General features: G+C 43.1%; 2 protein-coding genes across 2 annotated transcripts in view; both read right to left on the bottom strand.

Annotated features, from left to right (window-relative positions):
* LOC126474095 (uncharacterized) overlaps nucleotides 1-24,442 on the bottom strand; it is a 181,087-nt gene that overhangs the window by 144,200 nt on the left and 12,445 nt on the right. The gene's annotated exons all lie outside the window — the stretch shown is intronic.
* Nucleotides 10,310-18,138, bottom strand: LOC126474094 (uncharacterized). Its single transcript, XM_050101514.1, has 2 exons — nucleotides 18,100-18,138; nucleotides 10,310-10,745 (listed from the first exon to the last, which is right to left on the bottom strand). Exons 1-2 carry the CDS (start codon nucleotides 18,112-18,114, stop codon nucleotides 10,338-10,340), a joined length of 423 nt encoding a protein of 140 aa, XP_049957471.1. The 5' UTR covers nucleotides 18,115-18,138; the 3' UTR covers nucleotides 10,310-10,337.

The raw sequence follows: 24,442 nt of genomic DNA, 5'->3' as shown, positions 1-24,442 counted from the left end.
ACAAAGCGTGTCTTCCTGAATAAAGACCTAACACTGTACACCAAACTGATGGTGTACAAAGCTGTAGTCATTTCCACCCTGCTATATGGTTGCGAAACCTGGACGTTATATCGCTGCGATCTGAAGAAACTAGAACGCGTCAACCAACAGAAGCTAAGATATATCATGAACCTGAAATGGGATGACTTCATATCCAACACGGCTGTTCTAGAGAAAGCAAAAATGCATAGCATGGAAGCTCTTATCATTGGGCATCAACTCAGATGGGTCGGACATGTCCAGCGGATGAAAAATGACAGACTTCCACGCCAAATGCTGTACAGCGAAGTGAGCACAGGTAAAAGGCCACGAGGTGCCCCTCTCAAACGTTATAAGGATCAGTACAAGAAAAATCTGAAAAACTTGAACATCGATCCGAGTAACTGGTCCACAATAGCAGAATACCGGAGTCGCTGGCGCTCAGTTACCTCAAATGCTCTTCAAAACTTTGAGCTGGAACGTCGAAGAATGGAGAATGACAAACGCCAGAGACGTAAACTCCTCCAGTCTCAGCCACGTCCTCGACCTTCCATCAGCTGTACTGTTTGTGGCCGCCTGTTCCACGCTAGGATTGGATTGCTAAGCCATCAACGACACTTCCACGCCTGAACCGTGACAAAGGAAATATCAGGAGAGAAATGAAAACTCGGATACGAGTATCAGCCGACGACGACGACTTGATTGAGGAACAGCAGCTCCGTCACAAAAGCCGACAACGGCCCACAGAGCAGTGTTCTGACCACTGCCCCTCCATATATGCATCCAGTGACACCTGTCAGGGGTCGCTCAAATCTGTTAAGTCTTCCGAGGCCCATTACAATGGAGTTTAGTTTTAGAATGAATTTGTCATCACTGGTTAAGAGGTTACAATATCCGTCGATAGAACGTATGGTCTATTTAACCCTGTGGAAGGCTTAGTGTATTTAACACCAACAAACAGTATGTACACAGTGGCTCACAATAATGTGCCAGTCGCTTCCTTGTGACATAAAGTACTGCATAAGTATAGAATAGTTGCTGTGTTGTATTTAACAGTGTCTTACAACTTATCTACTGGGTGGCAATAAGAATACCCTGATGTTGACTGATGTACAGTTAAACCTCCCAGATAATCAAGACCAAAAAAAGATTTCAAATACTGATTTAGGATTAATTGCAACCAACAGTATTATTCAATGTGTTGGACATGCCTAAACCAATCCCCATTAAAGAAATTATTTCATGAAATGCATTTATCTATCACGTTTTCGTATATAAACTATAAATGAAAGAGCGAGAAGTCCCACAATTCTCTGTCTGTGCCAGAGTTGTCCCGGGGGGGGGGGGGGGGGGGGGAGACGGGAAGGGGGAAAGTTAGGGGAATTCCTATAGTTTGTTCTGTTCTGTGGGGAGGGGAGAATGTGAGGATGACTTTGGATGGGAAGGGGGACGAAGGAATACTTTGTCTGTTCCTGTCCTCCCAAGATCCTTTAGTGCTGACATACTTTTCTCTTTAGAGGAGGAATAGCTGCTGTGAACATATATGTAGCGAATAAATCCAGCCGGCCGGTGTGGCCGAGCGGTTCTAGGCGCTTCAGTCTGGAATCGCGCGACCACTACGGTTGCAGGTTCTAATCCTGCCTCTGGCATGGATGTGTGTGATGTCCTTAGGTTAGTTAGGTTTAAGTAGTTCTAAGTTCTAGGGGACTGATGACCTCGGATGTTAAGTCCCATAGTGCACAGAGCCATTTGAACCATTTTTTTAAATAAATCCATGTTTTTCACAGACTGTGCGCTATCTTGGCACAACTCGCAGACAAACTCAAAGCTTTATTTAGCCAGGCAGATATGATGTACACCGTTTTGAAGCGATACAATAATCTGTGTGGAATTTGATATGTATCTAGAGGAACTTGCTACAGATGTTTAAATGCTTTACTCGGAGGGAATTGGTGCTGTTATAGTTCTGGTAATATCAGATTCTGAAATTTCTTCATTCTTATGGGTGCACTGTTCTCACTCTGTTTTGTGCACAAATCTGAATCATTTTCACAGTCTAGTCACAAAAGTGTACTGCTTGTATTCTTTTGAACTTTATCACAATCTTCCTGGTTCAGTCAAGGAGCCACAGCAGACGTGCACTGACTGTATCATTCACAGTGTTACGGGACGCACACGTACACTGAACATCAAATGATTGCTTTCTTACCACCAATTAAATCGTTTAACTTTATATATAACTTGTTGCTCTGACGAGCGAGCCAGGTTTCCAACGCTCTACCTTAGAGAATCCCGACACTCACTCTTTTCGCGGCAAACGCCACCTATCGTGCTCCAAGGAAACAAATGCAACGCTAAAGGCAGGCTGTCGATACATAAAACGATATGCTGTTTACATATGTTTCAGTAGTTTCACGATAAATATCGTTTCTTAAAGCGTGATCAGCTACTTGTAGTCTGTTTTCTGTACTTATTGCTTTAAATGTTTAGTGTATTTCTACCCCAGTCCACCGTTAAAACATACAATTAGTCTCCACGATTCCCTGTTTCCCTTTCTACGACTGCCTGGACGCCACGCGCTATCAAAACTCACCCACTTACTAATGATACGGCAGACTGCACTACGCCAATACATACCTCTTTTCTCTTACAGGTAGATGTCTTATCTCAGCACGAAATTGTCTGCTACTGACCAATAATTCCAGGTCACATTCAGCGATACCATCAACTATTGGCAATAAAATGGACTGTACTAGTCAGATTAGTGCTTTGTTAGTCTTGGTGTCTCTGCTTATATTTATCAGCTCTACAGTAATTGCTTGGTCCCTAGTTTGATATAGATACAGATTGATTAGGATGTGATTGAATAAATATACTGTGATCCGTTGTAATTCTTGTCCTACTCCCTTTCCCTTTTATTCGCCTACGACTAACCTTTTATGTGGGTTAAACATTAATATAAACCACAGACCACGTGGACGGATTCCCGACTGGTAATGGGGGAAATAAGATCCTATGAACATGTGTCTGGAAACGCATTGTGGCCACGGTATATGGAGGTGACGACTTGAAGTTCCTCTGACCATGTGTCGTGTGATATTAGTGCGTTTCACACTGTGTGTTTGACGCAGCGCTCTGTAAGCAGCGGAATGGACCCGTGTTTATTCGGGAACAAGCCGAGATTGTGTAAGTGTACGGCCAGGCATATGGAAACGGTCGCGAGGCAGCACGGCTGTACCACAAGTACCCTCGCAGCCACCAACCACTTTACACAACATTTGAAGCTCTTTTTCAGCCCGCTTCTGGTGGTCGTGCGGTAGCGTTCTCGCTTCCCACGCCCGGGTTCCCGGGTTCGATTCCCGGCGGGGTCAGGGATTTTCTCTGCCTCGAGACGGCTGGGTGTTGTGTGCTGTCCTTAGGTTAGTTAGGTTTAAGTAGTTCTAGGGGACTGATGACCATAGATGTTAAGTCCTATAGTGCTCAGAGCCATTTGAGTTCTTTTTGAGGTTGTATGTGATCATCGGTCCTTTAAGGTAGACGAACGCGCAGGAAGGCGGTGAGCCGTCGGTACATCAGATTCGGAGGACCAGGTCCTACAGGATATTGAGACGAACCCTAGTAAAAGTTCCAGGTAAGTGGTTCGCCAACACGGTGTACGCCTACACTGATAACAACCGCTATCCCTGACACCGGCGACGAGTGCAAGGATTCCCTCTACAGGAAGGATTTTGTCGATGGGGTTTACATCATACTATCACTGTTATAGGACTTCTGTCATCAGTGCCGTCTACCGACGAAGAAACTTTGATCAGAACTGGCATCATCAATGTGCATTATCATCATCTGTGGGCTACAAAGGAACTTTTATTCGTCAGCGCCATCTCCCGGGGCAATGATGCATTTTCAGATGGAGTGATTCAGACGCCTCTACCCTAGGGTATTATGCAACCCGCCACGCAGCAGATATACCGTGCAAGATTTTCATATTCTCTCCCTCGGTACGTGCACACTGTCAGTCCTATAGAAAAAAATGAACAGGACTTTTATGTAGGAAATGATTTAGCTGAATGATGTACATGATATCATGTCATACTATTTTACTGCCCACGTGTTGGAAAACTGACTACTGAAATTAGACTGAAATACCGAAATAATACTTTAAGTTCATTTTTCCTATTCCTACTTTTTAAAGAAATTTACACTGAAATCTTCAAAAACTAGTAACTGCTTCTTCTCCCCTGACAACTAGCTCAATAATTCCTCTACATTTCTCATGCCTGCAATTTTCCTAGAGGAGATCTGTAGGATGTTACAAGTATCAGAGAAGTAGTCTGTAACAAAAACTATCAAACATACGCTTCTAGGTCCTTAAAAACACACAAAACCATTCGTTTCAATATTATTTGACTTTGTGTCCAATTTTTACAAATGTTTCAACTCCTCCTTCTTCCACGTTAACTCAACACGGAAATTTTCACATCTTCTAGCCATACCACGAGACCATCTACCTTGTTTTTCAAACCCTAATGTGCCAATGAATCAAATTAATTTTATTTTTCCGGAAACAGTTATTCATATTATGGTCTTGTACTGCTCTAATTTCTTTCAGTACTGACTGTAACCTTAAAAAATTGCTTCCTTGATTCCAGTAATCACAGGGATTTTGTTTTGTGTGCTTTTTGTGGCCATCTCTCCATTTTTCGCAAGATACTCAGCTAATCTTTCCTTCTCCTTCCTATATTGGTGAAGGCCACGTTTAGTGTGTCCTCATCTCCGTCACAGCAGCAGGCATGGCACAAATATGAGACTTTGCTTCAATCGCAAGTAACTCGCGTAACTCTTTCTGTATACTGCTAGCAGCTGGGCTAACCAAGGAATGATCATGTGACCCATGCGATTGTGTGCTGTTGCTGCCTCTATTTTCTGCAAGTCGCCTTTAATGCTATATTCGTTAATGCTATATTATCCAGTGTGTTTCTGGCCCGTCCTAAAATTTGTACGCTCGGCGCTAGGTTTCATGATGCTTATGACCTGCTATTCTACATCCAGATTTTCCTGTAGCATTGGCCTACACCTCTCCCGTGAATGATTCCTGGGAGAAGAACTCTTTTCTTTCTACGTGACGTTTTAGGTGACATTGCCTTATAGTTGTTCCTACGAGTCTGCTGCACCACATTAAGCTCAAAAACTGAATGGAGCTCTTCCCCTATTTCAGGTAACATGTCAAACCGATTGCTAATCAGAATTTGAAATGTGATTTCTAAGGTTTTCTCCTATTCCCCATTACTTGTCACCTTCTTCCGTCTTCCCCTGTCTCTTTCCCCCTTCAACCTTTCCGCCTTCGACATTCCTAATGCAAAATACTCCATTTCTAATTCTGCCTGTAGGACAGAAAACATTTTCCCCTGTTCGACGATATCTCGTTTCGACTACATAATCTACAGCTCCAAGGAAGAGCCTCGTCTGACACTTTTATAGCTTTTCGGCAGCATTCTCCCCAATGAAACACCAACCCACTGTCCTGACATGTTTCCCCAATACCAATTACCCTACGGTAACATCCGCATTCGTCACACATGACGCTACTCTTATAGTTAACTAAAAAACACCAAAACACAATAATTAGTAAACTTATCTTTCGGTGAGCTTTGAAACTGACTTCCAGGCGTCAGGCAGATGTAGAATAATACGACAGAAGTTCATTGAACGTAGGTAGTACCCGCCACGAAGTGAATGGAAACTAAAAAAACACGATATTTGATAACAAAATTCTTAAACCGACGCTATCAGGAAATAACCAATGATGGATGGGGCTAGGAGGACATTAAAAGCAGAATAACTCTGGCAGGAAGGGTATTCCTGGCCAAGAGAATTCTACTAGGAAAAAACATAGGCCCTAATTTGAGGAAAAGATTTCTGAGAATGTACTTTTGGAGCACAGCATGGTATGGTTGTGAAATATGGACTGTGGAAAAACTGTAACAGAAGAGAATCGAAGCATTTGAAATGTGGTGCTATAGACGAATGTTGAAAATTAGATCGACTGATAGTGTAAGGAATGAGGATGTCCTGCGCAGAGTTGGAGAGAAAATGAAAATATGGATATCACGGAAGAGACAGGATGATTGGACATCTGTTAAGATATCAGGGAATGACTTCCGCAGTGCCAGAGGGAGATGTAGAGGGCAAAAGCTGTAGAGGAAGGCAGAGACTGGAATACATCTAGCAGATAATTGTAACAGCTGCCAAATGTCACCTCCATCACATTTTGAGAGGAACAGTGATGTCCACACCTAAACAGTGGTGGGAAAATGACGTTTAACACCCACTGTGAAAGCTGTCAATTACTCAGGGCTCAAAATGCAGTAATAAAAATTTTTGATCATTTGTCTGATAACATAAAATGTCTGATAGGCAGCGAAGCAAGATTTAAATCTAATTTAAAATCATTTCTCCTGCAGAACTCCTTCTATTACATTGCCAAACTGGTAAACAGTATAAAACGACAAAAACATTGTTTTTAATTTCATGGTTAGATATAAACTGATAAAGTTTTCATTAATGTTAAGACTAATCATTTATACATATCCTGTATTGATTCGTTCCACATCATTTCCATGAAACAATCGTTCAAATGATCTATGGAATATGTAACTGACTAACTGTACTGAGATACGTTTTCGCTAAGGGCCGTAACTTTCAAATTATTTATGAAAAACGTACAAAAGTGTCATAAAAACATCTTTCTTCAATAACTAGAAAATCGTGGCCCCCAGAGAAATCTTATCACAGTAAAAATTTAACTACATTACATTTCCTACAAAAAGATCCAGTTCGTTTTCTCTTTAAGATAAATAGTTTGCGTGAGGCGAACATGAGTGTATGAGATCTCGCACACTGTTTTTGAAGGCACTGAGAATTGCATAAACTCATAGGTAGCGGCTGCTGAATCACACGTATATTCGTCTGATAAGGAAATGCATCTGATCCAGACACTCTCTCTTCAGCCAGTATGATGATTTCTGCTCTTGGTAGCGGTGACAATTAGGTATATCCTCAGGTCCACACACGATGCTTCCACTGAAATAGACCAGAACACATCAGACAGTCCCAGCGAGGCACACTTTTGCTTGGACATAACAACTGTTCTGCTGGTTTCAAGGCTAATTCGGTGTGTCCATGTACTGGCCTGACACTTTGTCATGGGAATCATTCGAGGGAGCCAAACGGGTTGAGTCAATTTTTCGTCAGAGTGACAGCTAATCGCTACAGGCTTATAGGAATGTCGCGGCCATCAACACCAGTAGCATACCATTTCTTAAACAAATCTTGGTACTAGCACTTGATACCGCTCAAGAGCTGTGGAGGATGGTAGAGGACAGGCAGAGGTATTTGCTGTGGGTATCCACCTTCAGAAATGATCAGGACAGTGGAGGCTAGGGGATACTTAATGGATGCTCTCTAGCAGCAGGAGTGCAGTAATGAGAAGAGTACATTGGGGTTTCAGAATGACACCACACGCAGCAGCACAATTGGCGAATGAAATTTGCATACTGTGATGCCCCAGGGTGGACGCTCTTATTACTCATTTTGCAGAATATGTAAAGTGATGCTGTGTCTTAAATCTCCACCAGTAAGTCGGTTCTGTCTGTTCCCATCTTTCAGTCAGAGTCTTCCAACTTTGTTGCTATTTAGATACCTGTTTATCACCAGGTTGTCAGACTAGAAATTTCAGACGTTAGTCTTGCATTACGAGACTGTGTCTTCTGGCTAACTTCTTGTAATATGGATCCACTAGACAGCATGAATAGTTTAAGAGACTTAGTTTACAAATTAAGGCTGTAGATATTTTTATTCTATTTCTGCTATTTTGTCATTACGCCTTGTCAAGCATAAATATTCGATTCATGTCATGGGATAGTCATCCGTCCCGTCAGCTGCAACTCGATTCCGAGTACACACAGCTTCTTCCTGCATAGAATGAGCATGTCAACTCAACTTATTGATGTGTTTCTGGTCTCTGAAAAGACCAATCCTGGCATAAGAAATGCGTCTGCACAAATAACACCTAATTGCTGGAGGAGGACGGGGTGGTAACTAACGGAGCTTTCTTGTTCGTTGCATGCCTCTTCATGTTTGAGTTATTCTCCTTGAAATAGGTTGCCAGAGGTGGATGTAACGTTCCTCCACAGTAAACGGTCCATATCACATTCTTGCTGTGTTTGTATGTTTATGCTAGTCGTCTTTATGATGTGTTTTAGCTGGTCCTTATAGCGAAAGGGGACCCACGATTTCTGTAGCCAGAGCAGTGTTCATCGAGAAGTATATGACCGGGACCCTTTGTATCATTCATGCGATGAACATGGCCTAGCCAACTCAGTTGATGCGCGCTGATGGTTTCCTCACTGCGGTTTAGATGCGCTTTCTCGAGAACAGCTGTGTTGGTCACTTGGAGGTCTCGCTTAATGGGGCGTCTCTGGGCAACATGAGTTTGGTATGCTACTTTAGTATTTTATTCATGAAGACACAAGTAATGGATTACTTCTAGGACTGTATCCAACTTTATACCCATGGAGGCTACGATTGTGATCAGTGATGAAACAAAAATTATGCCTTAATTCCTGAACTTTTCTTATTCTCTTGTAGGTAAGAATGAAATCTATGACTGTATAAGGCAACGCAATATAGAAAAAAAGATTTTCGGGATGAAATTTTCATTCTACAGCGAAGTGTGCGCTTGTATGAAAGTTACTGACGTATTAAAACTGTGTGCCAGACCGAGTCTCGAACTCGTCTGAGCTGCCCACGTACGACTTGCCATCCCACCTCATATCTTTACTTCCGCCGTACGTCGTCTCCCACGTTATAAACTCCACTGAAGCTCTCCTGCGAAACTTGGAGGACTAGGACACTGGAAGAAAGACTATTGCGAAGACACAGCTTTGCCACAGCCTCGGAAATGTTTCCAGAATGAAATTTTCGCTCTGCAGCGGAGTGCGCGCTGGTATGAAACTTCCTTACAGACTAAAACTGTCAAGTGTGGTAGAAATCTAAAAATTTTTAACATTTTGAAGCCCTGTCAGCAACTGTGATAAATTAATATGTCAAAAATCCGCCTCAGTTGCGAAATGTTACTGGTCTTTACCTAGGTTTAAGCTAGAGATATCTAGCCTTCTTCAGAAGCATAAAATAAACTAATACATGCAGCGGCTAACCGACCGCTTTCCACGATGCGGGGCCGGGGCTGTTCCTCAGCTAAGTAACGCAGCTTGACATGTACCATGGTACTTTAGGTTTTTGTGTTTGACCGTGCCTTATTCTGGCATGTGTTAGTTTATTTTATGCTTCTGAAGATGGCTAGATTATTCTAGCTGAAACCTGGGTAAAGACCAGTATCTTTTCGCAACTGAGGTGGATTTCTTACATATTACTGTCAAGTGTTCTACCGGTAGAGCACTTGCCCGCGAAAGACAAAGGTCCCGAGTTCGAGTCCCGGTCCGACACGCAGTTTTAATCTGTCAGGAAGTTTTACTTACGTCAGTGATCTCATCTCTTGCCCCTATTGCTATAAAGCAGGATACAATAATACCGTAACTGACACATAGTAGGCCGGCCGCGGTGGCCGAGCGGTTATAGGCGCTTCAGTCCGGAACCGCGCGACTGCTACGGTCGCAGGTTCAAATCCTGCCTCGGGCGTGGATGTGTGTGATGTCCTTAGGTTAGTTAGGTTTAAGCAGTTCTAAGTCCTAGGGGACTGATGACCACAGATGTTAAGTCCCATAGTGCTCAGAGCCATTTGAACCATTTTTGACACATAGTAACGATGCCCTGACATGGTGTCGAATGCTTGTCCTTGACAATATCGTCCGCCACCGGTAGCTGAATGGTCAGCGTGACCGATTGTCAGTCCACTGGGCCTGGGTTCGATTCGCGGCTTGGTCGGAGAATTTTCTCCGCCCAGAGACTGGGTGTTGTGCTGTCCTCATCATCATCCTATCATCCTCATCGACTGCAGGTCGCCGAAGTGGCGTCAACTTGAAAGGCCGGAACACGGCGAACGGCCTGCCCGACGGGGGGCCCTAGCCATACGATTAAATAAATAAACTTGGCAATATCGAAATTACAGTAGCGTAGTACAGCCATCAAATTTCATTAGCTGGGGTTAAGAATAGTAAAACAACTCTTCTCTAGCTGCAACATATAAATTTATTTTATTAAATAGTTAAATCTGGTGGTGGTATTTGAAGTGCTCTCCCTCTTGTGCAGGGGTCGGTCGTGATGCGAGGTCCGGTGTCATCCTTGATGGAGCACGCGTCCGTCTAGCCGTGGTGGCCGTGCCCACCGTATCCGTAGCCGCCGCCCCCGTGGCCGTAGCCGCCGCCCCCGTGGCCGAAGGCGGCGTCGTGGGCGTTGACGGCGGCGTCGCGGGCGTGCGTGTGCGCCACGGCGGCGAGGTGGGCGGCCCTGTGGGCGGCAACCTCCACTGTGTCCTGCACGTAGCCGCCGGGGCCCACGGCGATGTGGGCGGGACCGAAGGAGGCGTAGCCGGCGTGGATGCCGTGTCCGCCGCCGCCGCCTCCGTGTCCGCCCCCGTATCCTCCGCTGAAGCCGCCGCCGTACTCTCCGCTGAAGCCGCCGTGACCGCCTCCAAAGCCACCGTGGCCGCCACCGAGTCCCACATACCCGGGCCTGGCCGTGGCAACAGCGACGGCGGCTACGAGGAACACCTGCAACGGGTAATGGCTTAGAGTCATCCGCTGAACTAGTGCAACAGTGCTACGCTTCAATACTGTGCGATTGGAATGAAGAGCTGCTAGTTGAGGGGGGTAGGACATCAAACGGGCCGACCTGGAGCAGGAGAGGCATCACAGGACATTTTAATTTCCACTGTCTATACCTTTACCAATAAATTCATAAAACTTTGTCAGCATGACCATGAAGGATTCAGAATTTACACTCACAGCAGTGCAAGTTCGAAAACATAACAAAATAAATTTTTTTTACATGTGAAATTTCATCATTTTTTCACTTACTAATGGCAGCATTTGTTGCTATAGGTACACTTTTCTTCATAAGTAAGAGAGATTCTTCGATGAATTTTGTACAGCATACGCACCATACTCAAAGGGGTATGAAACTCCAGAATGTTACATATCTATTAAAAACTGTGGTAAAAATAGAGGGAATTAACTAGAAAATTTGTGTTTTTTGTAAACATGAAGTTTAAAATATAAAAGCTCATTCGTTTTTTCATAAATTAAATAAATTCTACAGTTTCATACCCCTGTGAGTATGGTTTGTATGCTGTAAAAAATTCATCGAAGAATCTCTTTAACTTATGAATAAAAGTGTACCTATAGCAGCAAATGAATGCATTAGTAAGTGAAAAAATTATGAAATTTCGCCCGTAAAAAAATGCACTTTCTTATGTTTTCGAACTTCCACTGCAATGGATGTGAATGCTAAATCCTTCCTGGTGTTGCTGACAAAGTTTTATGAATTTATTTGTTAAAGTATAGACACTGGAAATTAAAGTGTCCTGTGGTGCCTCTCCTGCTCCAAGTCGGCCCGTCTGACGTCCTACCCCCTTAACAGAATACACAGCATGTCATTCTGAATGGACAGAAGTCATCAGTGTGTTGGTCGTTCTTTCTCTGCATCGAACATTCTTGCCATAGGCACATCACAAACATTACGATCTGACGTTTTCCGCACGGCCACAATTGCACCATTAAGTGGAGTATGCCTGTCAGTGTAGAGTGTCCACAGTTCAGTGCCTGAGTTGCTAACTGAAGGAAATAAGCATTAATGGGTTGCTCTTGCCTCATGTACCTGGTGGAACGAAGCAACCAAAAATGTATTAGGTCCGCAACTTTGCATCCGCCGTTTTGCAGTAGACGGCAGTAGTGGCAAGTGGCGTTCAGCTGGTTGGTCATAGTGTAATACAATAAGCTGAGACACCAGTAAACATAATGCCAAGAAAATATTAGTCGATTTGTGATTCCACCATAAGGTTACGCCGGCCGGAGTGGCCGAGTGGTTCCAGAAGCTACAGTCTAGGTTCGCGCGACCGGTACGGTCGCGGGTTCGAATCCTGCCTCGGGCATGGATGTGTGTGATGTGCTTAGGTTAGTTAGGTTTAAGTAGTTCTAAGTTCTAGGGGACTGATGACCTCAGAAGGTAAGCCGCATAGTGCTCAGAGCCATTTGAAACACAACGTTACTCTTAAGTACGTCAACTTACGTACCCATTTGTCGCCATTTTCGGGAAATTTTAATTTTCTGCTTTAACATGAAGAAATCTGCGGCTATGGTTCTTAACATGCTGGGTAAGACCAATGGTGAGGGAACTATTATTGGAAGAACGTGCAGAGAATGATTTCAAAGCCATAAGAACAGTGATTTTGTTATCGAAGACCGAAATGGCGGGGGAAGACAGAACGTTTTCGCAGCTACTGAAACAGACGAAGATAGTCACAGGACATCATTATCGAAAGCAATTGACGCGTTCGAGCCCAGAACTGAAACACAAACGGCAACAATACATTGATAGACACGTGAAGGTGATTTTGCAGCAAGTCAGTGCTCGACCCCATGTCGCAAAACCCGTCAAAAATACGCTAAAATGGGAAGTCCTATCCCTCCCGCCGTATTCTCCTTACGTTGCTGTCTCTGACTACCACCTTTTCCGATCAGTAGCATACAGTCTGGCTGACCAGCACTTCTCATCGTATGAACAAGTGCAAAACTGAATCGATTCATGGATCTCCACAAAAGACGCACAGTTGGTTCAAATGGCTCTGAGCACTATGGGACTTAACTACTGTGGTCATCAGTCCCCTAGAACTTAGAACTACTTAAACCTAACTAACCTAAGGACATCACACACATCCATGCCCGAAGCAGGATTCGAACCTGCGACCGTAGCAGTCGCGCGGTTCCGGACTGCGCGCCTAGAACCGCTAGACAGACGCACAGTTCTTCCGCCACGGGGTTCGTATGCTATCCGAAAGATGGGAGGCCAGCGATGGGCAGTACTATGAATCATAATTGTTTTGCAAGTTTTTCACAATAAAACTCTGAACTTCGAGAAGAAAACGGGCAAAGCAAAGTTGTAGACATAGTAGTATTTGTGCTAGCTATAATTATTAGTGTGCAAATGACATGAATTCTGGTCTAATGTTTCCAGAATGAGATTTTCACTCTGCAGCGGAGAGTGCGCTGATATGAAACTTTCCTGGCAGATTAAAAGTGTGTGCCGGACCAAGACTCGAACTCGGGACTTTTGCCTTTCGCGGGCAAGTGCTCTATCAACTGAGCTACCCAAGCTCGACTCACGGCCCGTCCTTACATTTTGCTTCTGCCAGTACCTCGTCTCCTACCTTCCAAACTTTACAGAAGCTCTCCTGCGAACCTTGCATAACTAGCACTCCTGAAAGAACGGATTTTGCGGAGACATGGCTTAGCCACAGTTCGGGTCTAATGTTGTTTCGTGCATTGTCCTTAGTCACCAGTAGAAATATCGGCACTTACATCATTACACACTGCATGTAAGACATTGTGATATGGTTGGAATTTCCCGGATGATGCCGTTGTATGCAGAGAAGTTGTAACAATAGAATATTGTAGATAAGTGCATGAAGACTGCGAAGGATCGACGCTTGCTGCAATGAGCGGCGAGTTTATCCCCAGCACAAACAAATGTAGCGTACTATAACGGCAAAGGAAGACCCTATATTATATGAATGCACGACTGCAGGGCAAATACTGGAAGCAGTTACTTCCATTAAATATCTAGGAGTATACGTACGGAATGGTTAGAACTGGAATGACCATATAAAATTAACCGTGGATAAGACAGAAGCCGGTCTGAGATTCATTGGAATAATCCTTAGGGCGTGCAGTCAATCAACAAAAGAAGCAGCTAACAAAACACCAGTTCGGCCAATAACCCAATATTGCTTGTCAGTCTGTGATCCATACCAAAGAGAGGAGAGAGGAGATTTGAAGGAGAGCGGCGCGTTTCTATGCAGGTTCATCTGGTAACCGCAAAACTGACAAGCAGATGCTCCTCTGCCTCCACTGGCAGACGCTGAAATGGAGGCGTTCTGCATCACGGTATGGTCTACTATTAAAGCCTTAAGAACATACGATCCTTGAAGAGTCAAGCAATATACTGCTTCCTCCTGGGTACATCTCGTGAAAAGGCCATGCAAATAGCATCAGAGAATCGATTCCACGCGGAGGCTTACTAACAATCGTTCTTCTAGCGAACCATACGCGACTGGAACAGAAAAAGGGTGAATTGGCAGTGGAACACAAAATACGCTCCACCACACACCATAAGGTGATTTGCGGAGTGTAGATGTTGATGTAAATGATATAATTTCATAACCGCTTATCGAAGCAAGTCAAATGCCGCAGCTATCAACAAACTCTTTGAGACTAATCAAAAAGTTACGAGACGTGTATTGCAGTTTTTCTAATGCCTAAGACATATTTATGACAACGGAACAATACTGATGACTGCTCACTAATTTCTTGGATACCACGTAGTCCTTCCAAACTGAATTCTATTCTTGGCCACACAGCTCACTCAACCAACACGCCTCATCGAACAGTATATTTGTCCCACAAACGCAGTTCATTGTTAGTTCCCTGGCGACTGAGGTCTAGAAAACGATTGTGATATAGAACACTCAGTTTACAGAATACTCATTTAGATGTGCAAGATGCCTGGACCAATCAATGCCAGGAGAGAACTTCCACAATGCATCATCAACTAATTAAAATTCTCTGAGAGCGAATATCGGGTTTTCATTTTCCCTTACAATTCTGTTGGATACTGAATCGGACCAGAAGTCATCGGGGCAGATGAAAAGCATTGATACACCAATGGCTCGCCTTTGTGTCCCAGCGGTTCTAGGCGCTTCTGTTCGGAACCACGCGGCTGCTACGGTCGCAGGTTCGAATCCTGCCTCGGGCATGGATGCGTGTGATGTCCTTAGGTTAGGTAGCTTTAAGTAGTTCTAAGTTCTAGTGGACTGATGACCTCAGAAGTTAAGTCCTATAGTGCTCAGAGCCATTTATCTCACCCTTACATTAACCGGTGATCTTACAATGTTCATCACTTACCTAGAAAAATTTATTCCCTAAATTTCAGTACCCAATATTAATTATTTTTTAGTGATGTGCTTTTCTTGCGCCAGTGTATGATGTCTTAAACATAACTGCACATTAGATTGAGTGGTGTGCTGAATCCTGGCAACGCAGTGAAAATTCAGTTTTTCGCAGCTCCTGCGACGTTGAACGGGTCACTATGTTTCATTCTGGAAACATCCCCCAGGCTGTGGCTAAGCCATGTCTCCGCAGTATCCTTTCTTTCAGGAGTGCTAGTTCTGCAAGGTTCGCAGGAGAGCTTTTGTTAAGTTTGGAAGGTAGGAGACGAGGTACTGGCACAAGTAAAGCTGTGAGGGGCGGGCGTGAGTCGTGTTTCGGTAGCACATATGGTAGAGAACTTGCCCGCGAAAGGCAAAGGTCCCGAGTTCGAGTCTCGGTCTGGCACACAGTTTTAATCTGCCAGGAAGTTTCGGGTCACTAAGTGTCATATCACAGTACTGACGTCGGTTTTCAGAAAGGGGAAATAATCGTTACGAGATACACTGAAGTCCTCAAGAGTAGCGACTACATAGCACATTCCAGTACATTTATCAGCGCCATTCACTACCCCCGACCGAGTATTTTTAATAAGTAGGCAAGATGCCATCAACAAAGTATAGTGAACTTTACGTGAACTGAAGATTTTATGTATGTTGACAAACACCAGTACGGTATTCGCTTTCGACCACTATTGAGCATTTTAAAAATACAGTACATACGAGATGAGCATAATTATGCGGAACGTGACAGATTTAGGTGAAGCTTGTTTTGAACTATGGCTATGCCAGTCTTTCACTCAAAGGTATTACAAGATGTCAGGCCTCAAGTACCTCGTTTACGATACCGCCAACTTCAGCAAGCTATAACTGTTACTTAAGACTCTGTCTTACCCCTTTTGCTCTATGTTGAGCATTACTCTTTTTCTTTTATTATTTTGAAAGTAGTGAAGGAGAATCATCCTGGTCTATCATGGGGTTGGAGCACAGCTGTCCCACTAGAAGGGATCGGCGATACTTGTGACGGTGCGTCAGTTCTGCTTTCGCAAAAGCAAAGAACACCGTTGCTGGTTTGCAGCCCTGCGTGAGGGAGGCGGAATTTGTTCCATAACACCTCCCTTCCCTCTTTTGTTTACTCTCTGGGCCGACTGACACGTCACAGTATCCATACTACAGTATGACCTACAATTAGCAAAAGAGTAGTAATTCACACTAGAACGATTTCTACATACCCGTCCATTTTAAACAGAAACTTTTCGTTGTACAGTGAGATTTCATGGCAGAATTTCGAGCGAGTTCTACATTAAAGGTAAAAGTATCAGACATCTACCCTACTGACCATTAAAATTGCTACACCACGAAGATGACGTGCTACAGATGCGAGATTTAAGCGACAGAAGGAAGATCTGTGATATGCAAATGATTGACTTTTTGGAGCATTCACACAAGGTGGGCGCCGGTAGCGACACCTACAACGTGCTGACATGAGGAAAGTTTCCAACCGATTTCTCATACACAAACAGCAGCTGACCGCCGTTGCCTGGTGAAACGTAGTTGTGATGTCTCGTGTAAGGAGGAGAAATGCGTACCATCACGTTTCCGACTATGATAAAGTTCGGATTGCAGCCTATACCGAATGCGGTTTATCGTATCGCGACATTGCTGCTCTCGTTCGTCGAGATCCAATGACTGTTAGCAGAATATGGATTCTGTGGCATCAGGAGGGGAATACAGAAAGCCGTGCTGGATCCCAGCGGCCTCGTATCAGTAGCAGTCGAGATGACAGGCATGTTATTCACATGGCTGTAACGGATCGTGCAGCCACGTCTCGATCCCTGAGTCAAAAGATGGGGACGTCTGCAAGACAACAACCATCTGCACGAACAGGTCGACGACGTTTGCAGCAGTATGGACTATCAGCTCGGAAACCATGGCTGCAGTTACCGTTGACGCTGCATCACAGACAGGAGCGCCTGCGATGGTGTACTTACCTGGGTGCAGGAATGGCAAAACGTCATTTTATCGGATGAATCCAGGCTCTGTTTCCAGCATCATGATGGTCGCATCCGTGTTTGGCGACATCGTATTGAACGCACATTGGAAGCATGTATTCGTCATCGCCGTACTAGCGTTATCACCCGGCGTGGATGTATTGGGTGCCATTGGTTACACGTCTCGGTCACCTCTTGTTCGCATTGACGGCATTTTGAACAGTGAACGTTACATTTCAGATGTGTTACGACCCGTGGCTCTACCCTTCATTCGATCCCCATATTTCGGCTGTATAATGCACGACCGCATGTTGCAGTTCCTGTACGTGCCTTTCTCGATACAGAAATTGTTTGAGTGCTGCCCTGGCCAGCACATTCTCCAGATCTCTCACAAATTGAAAACGTCTGGTCATGGTGGCCGAGCAACTGGCTCGTCACAATACGCCAGTCACTACTCTTGATGAACTGTGGTGTCGTGTTGAAGCTACATGGGCAGCTGTCCCTGTACACGCCATCCAAGTTCTGTTTGACTCAATGCCCAGGCGTATCAAGGCCGTTATTTCGGCCAGAGGTGGTTGTTCTGGGTACTGATTTCTCAGGATCTATTCACCCAAATTGCGTTAAAATGTTATGACATGTCAGTTCTAGTATAATATATTTGTCGAATGAATACCCGTTTATCATCTGCATATCTTCTTGGTGTAGCAATGTTAATGGCCAGTAGTGTATAACAATGGAGAAGCTGTCTCTTACCCTTCCGTGTCGTTCTAAGAGGCCACATTGAACATTTCCTTCTCCTTAATTGCTCTAAGTCAATCATGTAAGTGCCATACTGGTATCAGTTAATGAATGGATCCCTATCCTCACAAATACATCGTACAGAGACGAGAATGAATGTCCACACAACTGCTGCTGAAGCAGGTGACCGCTACTCACCAGAAAGGTCTTCATGGCAGGTTGGTTGTTGCAGCAGCTGAGGACTGTACGGTAGAAGCGCAGGCCACCAGCTTTTATACTGAACATTGATGCTGTGAAAGGGACGGTCCAACTGACCGTGGCCTTCCACGTTCTATTGAAGTCAATGTCCGTGAAGCCACGCCGAATCGCGCTACGAACTTGTAAACATCTACAGTTCCGTAGTAAAAGTGTCCTAATTCCCGCAGGAAAATCCTGAATTTTACTTAATTACTGAATATTAACCTCTGGTCTCGTCCTGAAATTTATCGTTAAAGAAACTTTGTTTAAAACAGAACCTCTTCTCTTTGTATTCTATTGTTCGACTTAAAAGACACACTGGTCCAAGTGTGTTCATTTCACTTCGTTCTGATGACATCTTTCGTATTCATGAATTATTTTTGTTATATTAGCTCTCTCGTGAGACTAAATGGATATTGTAAAGGTGCGCGGTGCTGTAGGCGTTGGAATTGTGTCCAGATGCAAATATGTATATGCACTAAACGCACCATAAATGTGAACTTTTTTTTTTTGGTCATCAGTCTACTGACTGGTTTGATGCGGCCCGCCACGAATTCCTTTCCTGTGCTAACCTCTTCATCTCAGAGTAGCACTTGCAACCTACGTCCTCAATTATTTGCTTGACGTATTCCAATCTCTGTCTTCCTCTACAGTTTTTGCCCTCTACAGCTCCCTCTAGTACCATGGAATGTGAACTACAGTCCCGGAAATATTCCCAAAAAATACATTAGTCTGCCCTGTAAGAAATAAATAAACACAAAATAGGAACTCCTTATAGTTCCAAATATACTCGTGTATTTAGCGATATTTAACTTCAAGTTTAATAATGTCACCTTGCTAATGATTATTACTTGTGCATGTCGTAATATATAACCAAATATTTTTTCGAATTCTCCGGAATAAATCTCCTTCTTCCGCACGTTAAAACATTTGTCAAATTTCAAAAGATCCTCTTCACTTAACACTACGTTACACAGCAGAACTGTAACTGAACACTGTCTCTAGGAGAAAAACTCCCTCGAATTTTCCTGGAATGAAATCATGTAACAGCATGTTCCTCGTGTGCCCCTTGTTTACTTTTAACAAGTCCCAGTCTCCAACATCAGTCCTTGATAATGGAACTGTATGTTTCCTGGGCATACATCAATGGAAATTCTATTGCTTCAAATTGTTTCACTGATTCTGCTGTTTGGTTGCTGAAGTAATATTTAATGCATTTGTGTTCAAGGTCTACCAAAATTCTTTTTTTCCCACATGAATTAAAGGCAAACTGGACGCTGTGCTATTCCTCTGGATGCAGGGTAGATAAAATGTGTGTAACAATTATAAACATCATGTGAAACTACGACATGCAGAAGTGCGTAATTTCACGCGTTTTAAAGTAGAACACTTATTACTACGTCAAGCTCATTTTGTTCCTACTTTCATTTCGTAAGAGACATTCTGTTCATATTTAATCAGAAAACAGGAAAGTTTAGGAGAATACTCACCACATACAGTTATTAAGACAGGTTTGCTCTGTAAAAATAGTGTACAAGTACACTCTCTTAATGCAGTGCACCGCAATGAAATTTGGTCGAACTAGTTATCATTGTTTGCGCCACAGTTATTTTAAACAGGAACTAAAAATGTTGCGTAACAAATAAAAACGGTAACATTTCATTGCTGTTTGACACGCGAATCATCGTGGATGGCTAACTAATTATTTACATTTTCTGTTGGGCTAAATATACAGTACACTCTCTGTAACGTCTGCATTAGCGCATGTGAAAGTTACGATAATCTCTGTTGAGATTGACTCTTTGGCGGTCTGTTGGAATGTCACTGCACAACATTAGCGCAGCCCAGCCTTGACCACAACTTCATCGATATACTCAACGGCACCATTAAACAGACCGTTAGCTTTTATTGCAGCTCGAGAAACGTAAAAGCATTGTGGTAGGTCACTCAAAGCCGAGTGCAGTTAGTGCGAGCAGAATTTATGTGTTGTTCAGAAGCACGGTATGCTTCTTGGTATGACATTAATTTTGTACCACTTTAGTGTACGCCTACTTAATTAAATATGCACATTTTCTACGGGGAATATCGTAAGAACGTGCAGAGGCTTACGAAAGAAGGAAAAATACTGTTTTTACGAGAGAATGTGGGTCGAGAGTATAGTATGCGGAAAGAGTGGGCCGTTTCATATCAGGCACGTATGTGCGTGAAGTACTTAATTATGTAATTTATTTATTTATCACTAATCATGTTTTGGACCAGCAGCACAGCGGTTTTGGGGTCCAAGCGGAGAGCAAAATGTGATCCATGGCTGTCTAAGTCGTCAAAACATCGTCAGTTGCTCGATAGAAAAAGGAGTAGTGAAACGTCCCCTTAGAAAAATTAATGAATTACTGTGCTGATAAACCTCTTACATTATTTGATTTTCAAACAGTTGAGCAGAACTGAACGTACTCAGACATTTCGCTCTTTACCTATTCTGATCAACACTAAACTGACAGCCAATATTTTTAGCGCAACGCAATCTGACTTTCAATAATCCCTACAAAAGAATGGCCCTGACTAACATTAACCTATACCTTTCACAAATCACTTACCTCACAAAAATCTTCGTTACTCGAACTACTGCCAGCTAAATAAAAGATGCAAACTACTGAAGGCACCAACTACTGATAGGCATAGTTAGCAAATGAAAGATTTTGATAGAGAACAAATAATGTATTTACGTTAATAGTGTTCAAAAGTCATTATATATATATATATATCAGTTCATGACATCCAGTCTTACAAATTTACTGTCTCTGATGGACACACGTCCAGATCATCCGCTCTCAAAATTCCGCCATCTCTCTCCCCACATCCACCACTACTGGCGGCTCACCTCCAACTGCGCAACGCTACGCGCTGTTAACAGCCAATTGCCCAACACTACAATAGCGAATGTTACAACAATGCCAACTAGCCACAGATTGCACACAGCACAGCCAGTGATTTTCATACAGAGCGCTACGTGGCGTTAACGATATAAAAACCTAAAAAGCTTGTAACACCATAGCTCTAATACTGTACTGATTTATTTTGCTTTTGTTTCATTTAATGTTACATTGCTGTGCTTCTGTAAATGTGTTTGTTTGAATCGATAACATAAAATTGTATACTCCTTTCTTTGTACAAACTTTGATGTCAGGGTTTGGTTCTATGCAAAGTAGTGTATCTGTCATTTAAATTCTTTGTCCCATTTGGAGGGAACGAAACTTACTGTATATAATTGTAATTTTGTGTGAATAATTTTTGGTAGAAATACTAATGTATGCAAATGTTCTGTTTTATTTAATGTGTTTGATTGCTGTTATGTAAACTGCTGACCATCACTTAGGGTTCTTAGTTATTCTGTGTGTAAAAGTGTAGTTCCCCACGGGAACGGAACTGTGTTGTGCGCGCAAATTGTGGTTGGCTAGGTAGGAAAGGTGGAACAAGAGTCAGTCGGGGACGAGTTACGAGTCGGGGATGAGCTACCAAACTGTGCACTGCCATATATAAGATGCATATTGTGCTGGTTCCGAGAGAGGTTTTTTCTGCTACTTTCCAATGCCTAGGATGGATGGATAAATAGCTGGAACTACTCTGGAATTTGTATCTATCATCGCTACCAAGAAATGAGAGAGTCCAGCAATTCTACCTGCAATTCCACCTACCAACATGCAGTTGCCACCACATTGCGCAATCATTGTATCGGAATACTGCAATGATGTACAGTGAAGGATCAGCTTAATGGATGTGTTAGTGTGCTCAAATATAAGGTAATTTATATCTGAATTTATGTACCTACCTTGATTTTTCTCCTCATCATAACACCTCTCAGGTTCCTCTCCGTTTCAGCTAAAGTGATATCCGAGTGTCCTTACTGAAAGAACATTAAAGCCCAGTGTTTCGCTAATTTATGCCTCTTGAACATGGTAAAAAGAAAGTTAAAGTTAATGTGGCTTGCTGAAAATAATTTTCCTAGTAAAACTGCTTATTAATGTTGTTGCCAACTTCAAAATTAAAAGTTCTTAAGATTGAGGCTTGTAAAGTTTTGCTTAGTGAATGATCACATTACTGCCTGTTGTAAATCGCAGAAGGTGAGTCAGAATCTTACATATATGTTAATTCTGTGTCTCACTGTAGTAAAAGTGGAAAACTGCAGTTGTCAAACGTTATATACTCATGTTTACTAAGTGTTTGTCTCTCTTGTGTATTAGAAGTGCATATTAACAGGATAACAGGATCCACAGTTTGTCTATTGTGTTAATGTTCGGTAACAAGTAACGGAAAGACCACCAATTATGAAAACCATAATTTCCTTGTTCAAATGACAGTGAGAAGCAACGTGTTAGTGGGTGCCAATTAACTTTCATTACTAAATAGTAAAGTATTTAACTGAGAGAGACTTAACCTATGTCCAATTTATGATCCTGCAGTGAATGTTAATAGTAATGTTATAAAGACCGTTCAGTTTGAATAAGCCCTGAAGGTAGTGGTGTGTTACGGTATCTGTTATATTTTTGCAAATAGTTTGTGCTGCTCCAGTTGTTAGCTTCAATCGTAACGTAAACATATGTATGTGTCAGAGTTCACTGCACTCGCGTGTGATAAAGTGTAGGTTGTGTTTACCCATTAATGTTACTAATAACTATTTTCTTGAACGAGAATGTTAGTCAATCTCATGCCTTGTTAGGCTGGCGACCGTTTTCTTTATCAGTTAAACAGTGCAGATAGGCAAAATTTTGTTTGTTACTGTTCAAATATTTACGTGATTCTGACTTTCATTTCCGATAAGCCATTTCCGTTAGGTACAACACGGTCAACCTAGCAAAATTCCTCTCAGAGGGTAACACTGTTCTGTTGCTTTATACCATTATTACTCTAACAAAATAATTCTGTTTGCAAACTGCCTCCAGTTTCGAGGTTATGGTGTAGCAGTAGCAGACAGGAGTGTTATAAGCCTACTTACAATAGGAGCGGTAACTAATATTACAGGGTGAGAAATTAAAGGAAAACAGTTTCTCCCCTTTCGTGCACATTTTAGATCACTTAAAGGTTTTGCTTCGTTCACGAGACCACACTGTTTATTCCGGATTGTTGTAATTGGAATACAGCTGCTCGCGGAAGTCTAATGTGGACTATAATTATCGCACGGCAGCGAAACTTCGTTGAAAATGCTAATGCCTTAATGCTTAACCGATGTACGCTGGAAAACATATTAGTTCTTGTTGTGGCTACGAAGTGCAAATTAGGCGCTCTACAGTTTGTGTATGACATCCGCGCTGTCATTTCACAAACCATAACTGGAGTGAACAGTATGGCTATCGAGAAGAAAGAGAGAGCGTGAGCTACTAGTGAAACTGTTTCATGTGAACGGCAGGAACTACAGTGCTGCATTCAGACAGTATCGGTTACTGAAAGATCTGAGGAGAGGCCAAGTGTCATTAAATGGTTTAAAAAAGATGGTAATGAAATTCGAAAACACGGGTGGGCTTCGTGTGTCATCTGGCAGAGGAAGGCGTCTTATTCCAATGGAAGTTACTGAAGATGTTGCTGATGTTGTAACTGACCATGCAGCACACGTGCCCCGAGCGGTGTTAGTACTCGCGTTGGGTCGCGAGAATTGTCGATCCCACGGTCAACAGAATGGAAAGTTTTGCGGTCTATTTTGAATTGGTACCCGTACGAAATCCAGACAGTGCAGCAACTGAAACCTCATGATCCGGAGCAATATTTTGAATATGCTCTTCCGTTTCTGGCCGATTCGGAGTTTCATGACGTGTGGGCTGGCAGTATTCTACACTAGAGTGCGCATTAGGACCTGCCAGGTGTACCGTGATGTCTGTGCTTTAGCGAGACCTTCTTCTACAGCAAGTGATTTCTGCTTTGGAAGAGCACAACTCTGTGGAAACCAGCGAAAGATCTGCTTAACGCAACCTTTCACGAACGTGTTGTCTCCAGAGGTTTTCCAGATGCGTGGGCTGCAAGATCACCTGATCTGAATCCAAGTGACTTTTGCCTCGAGGGCTATGTAAAAGAAACCATTTACCAGGGACACTTTCGGTATCTACCTGAACTGAAGGCCAGTATACAGGAACACGTTAGTCAGATTCCATCGGAACCACTGCGAGCAACTGTTGATCACGTCGTCTTACGGATACAGCGTATCGTCGACGTCTTAGGTGTTCATATTGAACAAATGTTGTAAGCGGCGATTAATAATAAGACCAACACCATGCCTTTCTCACTTGTTTGACCCTTTCTGCCCACGTCCCGTTCCTGA

This window comes from Schistocerca serialis, chromosome 4 (genome assembly GCF_023864345.2).
Source record: "Schistocerca serialis cubense isolate TAMUIC-IGC-003099 chromosome 4, iqSchSeri2.2, whole genome shotgun sequence".
Lineage (NCBI taxonomy): Eukaryota > Metazoa > Arthropoda > Insecta > Orthoptera > Acrididae > Schistocerca > Schistocerca serialis.
Note: the sequence above shows the minus strand (reverse complement) of the source record. Positions and strands in the feature narration are given on the sequence as shown.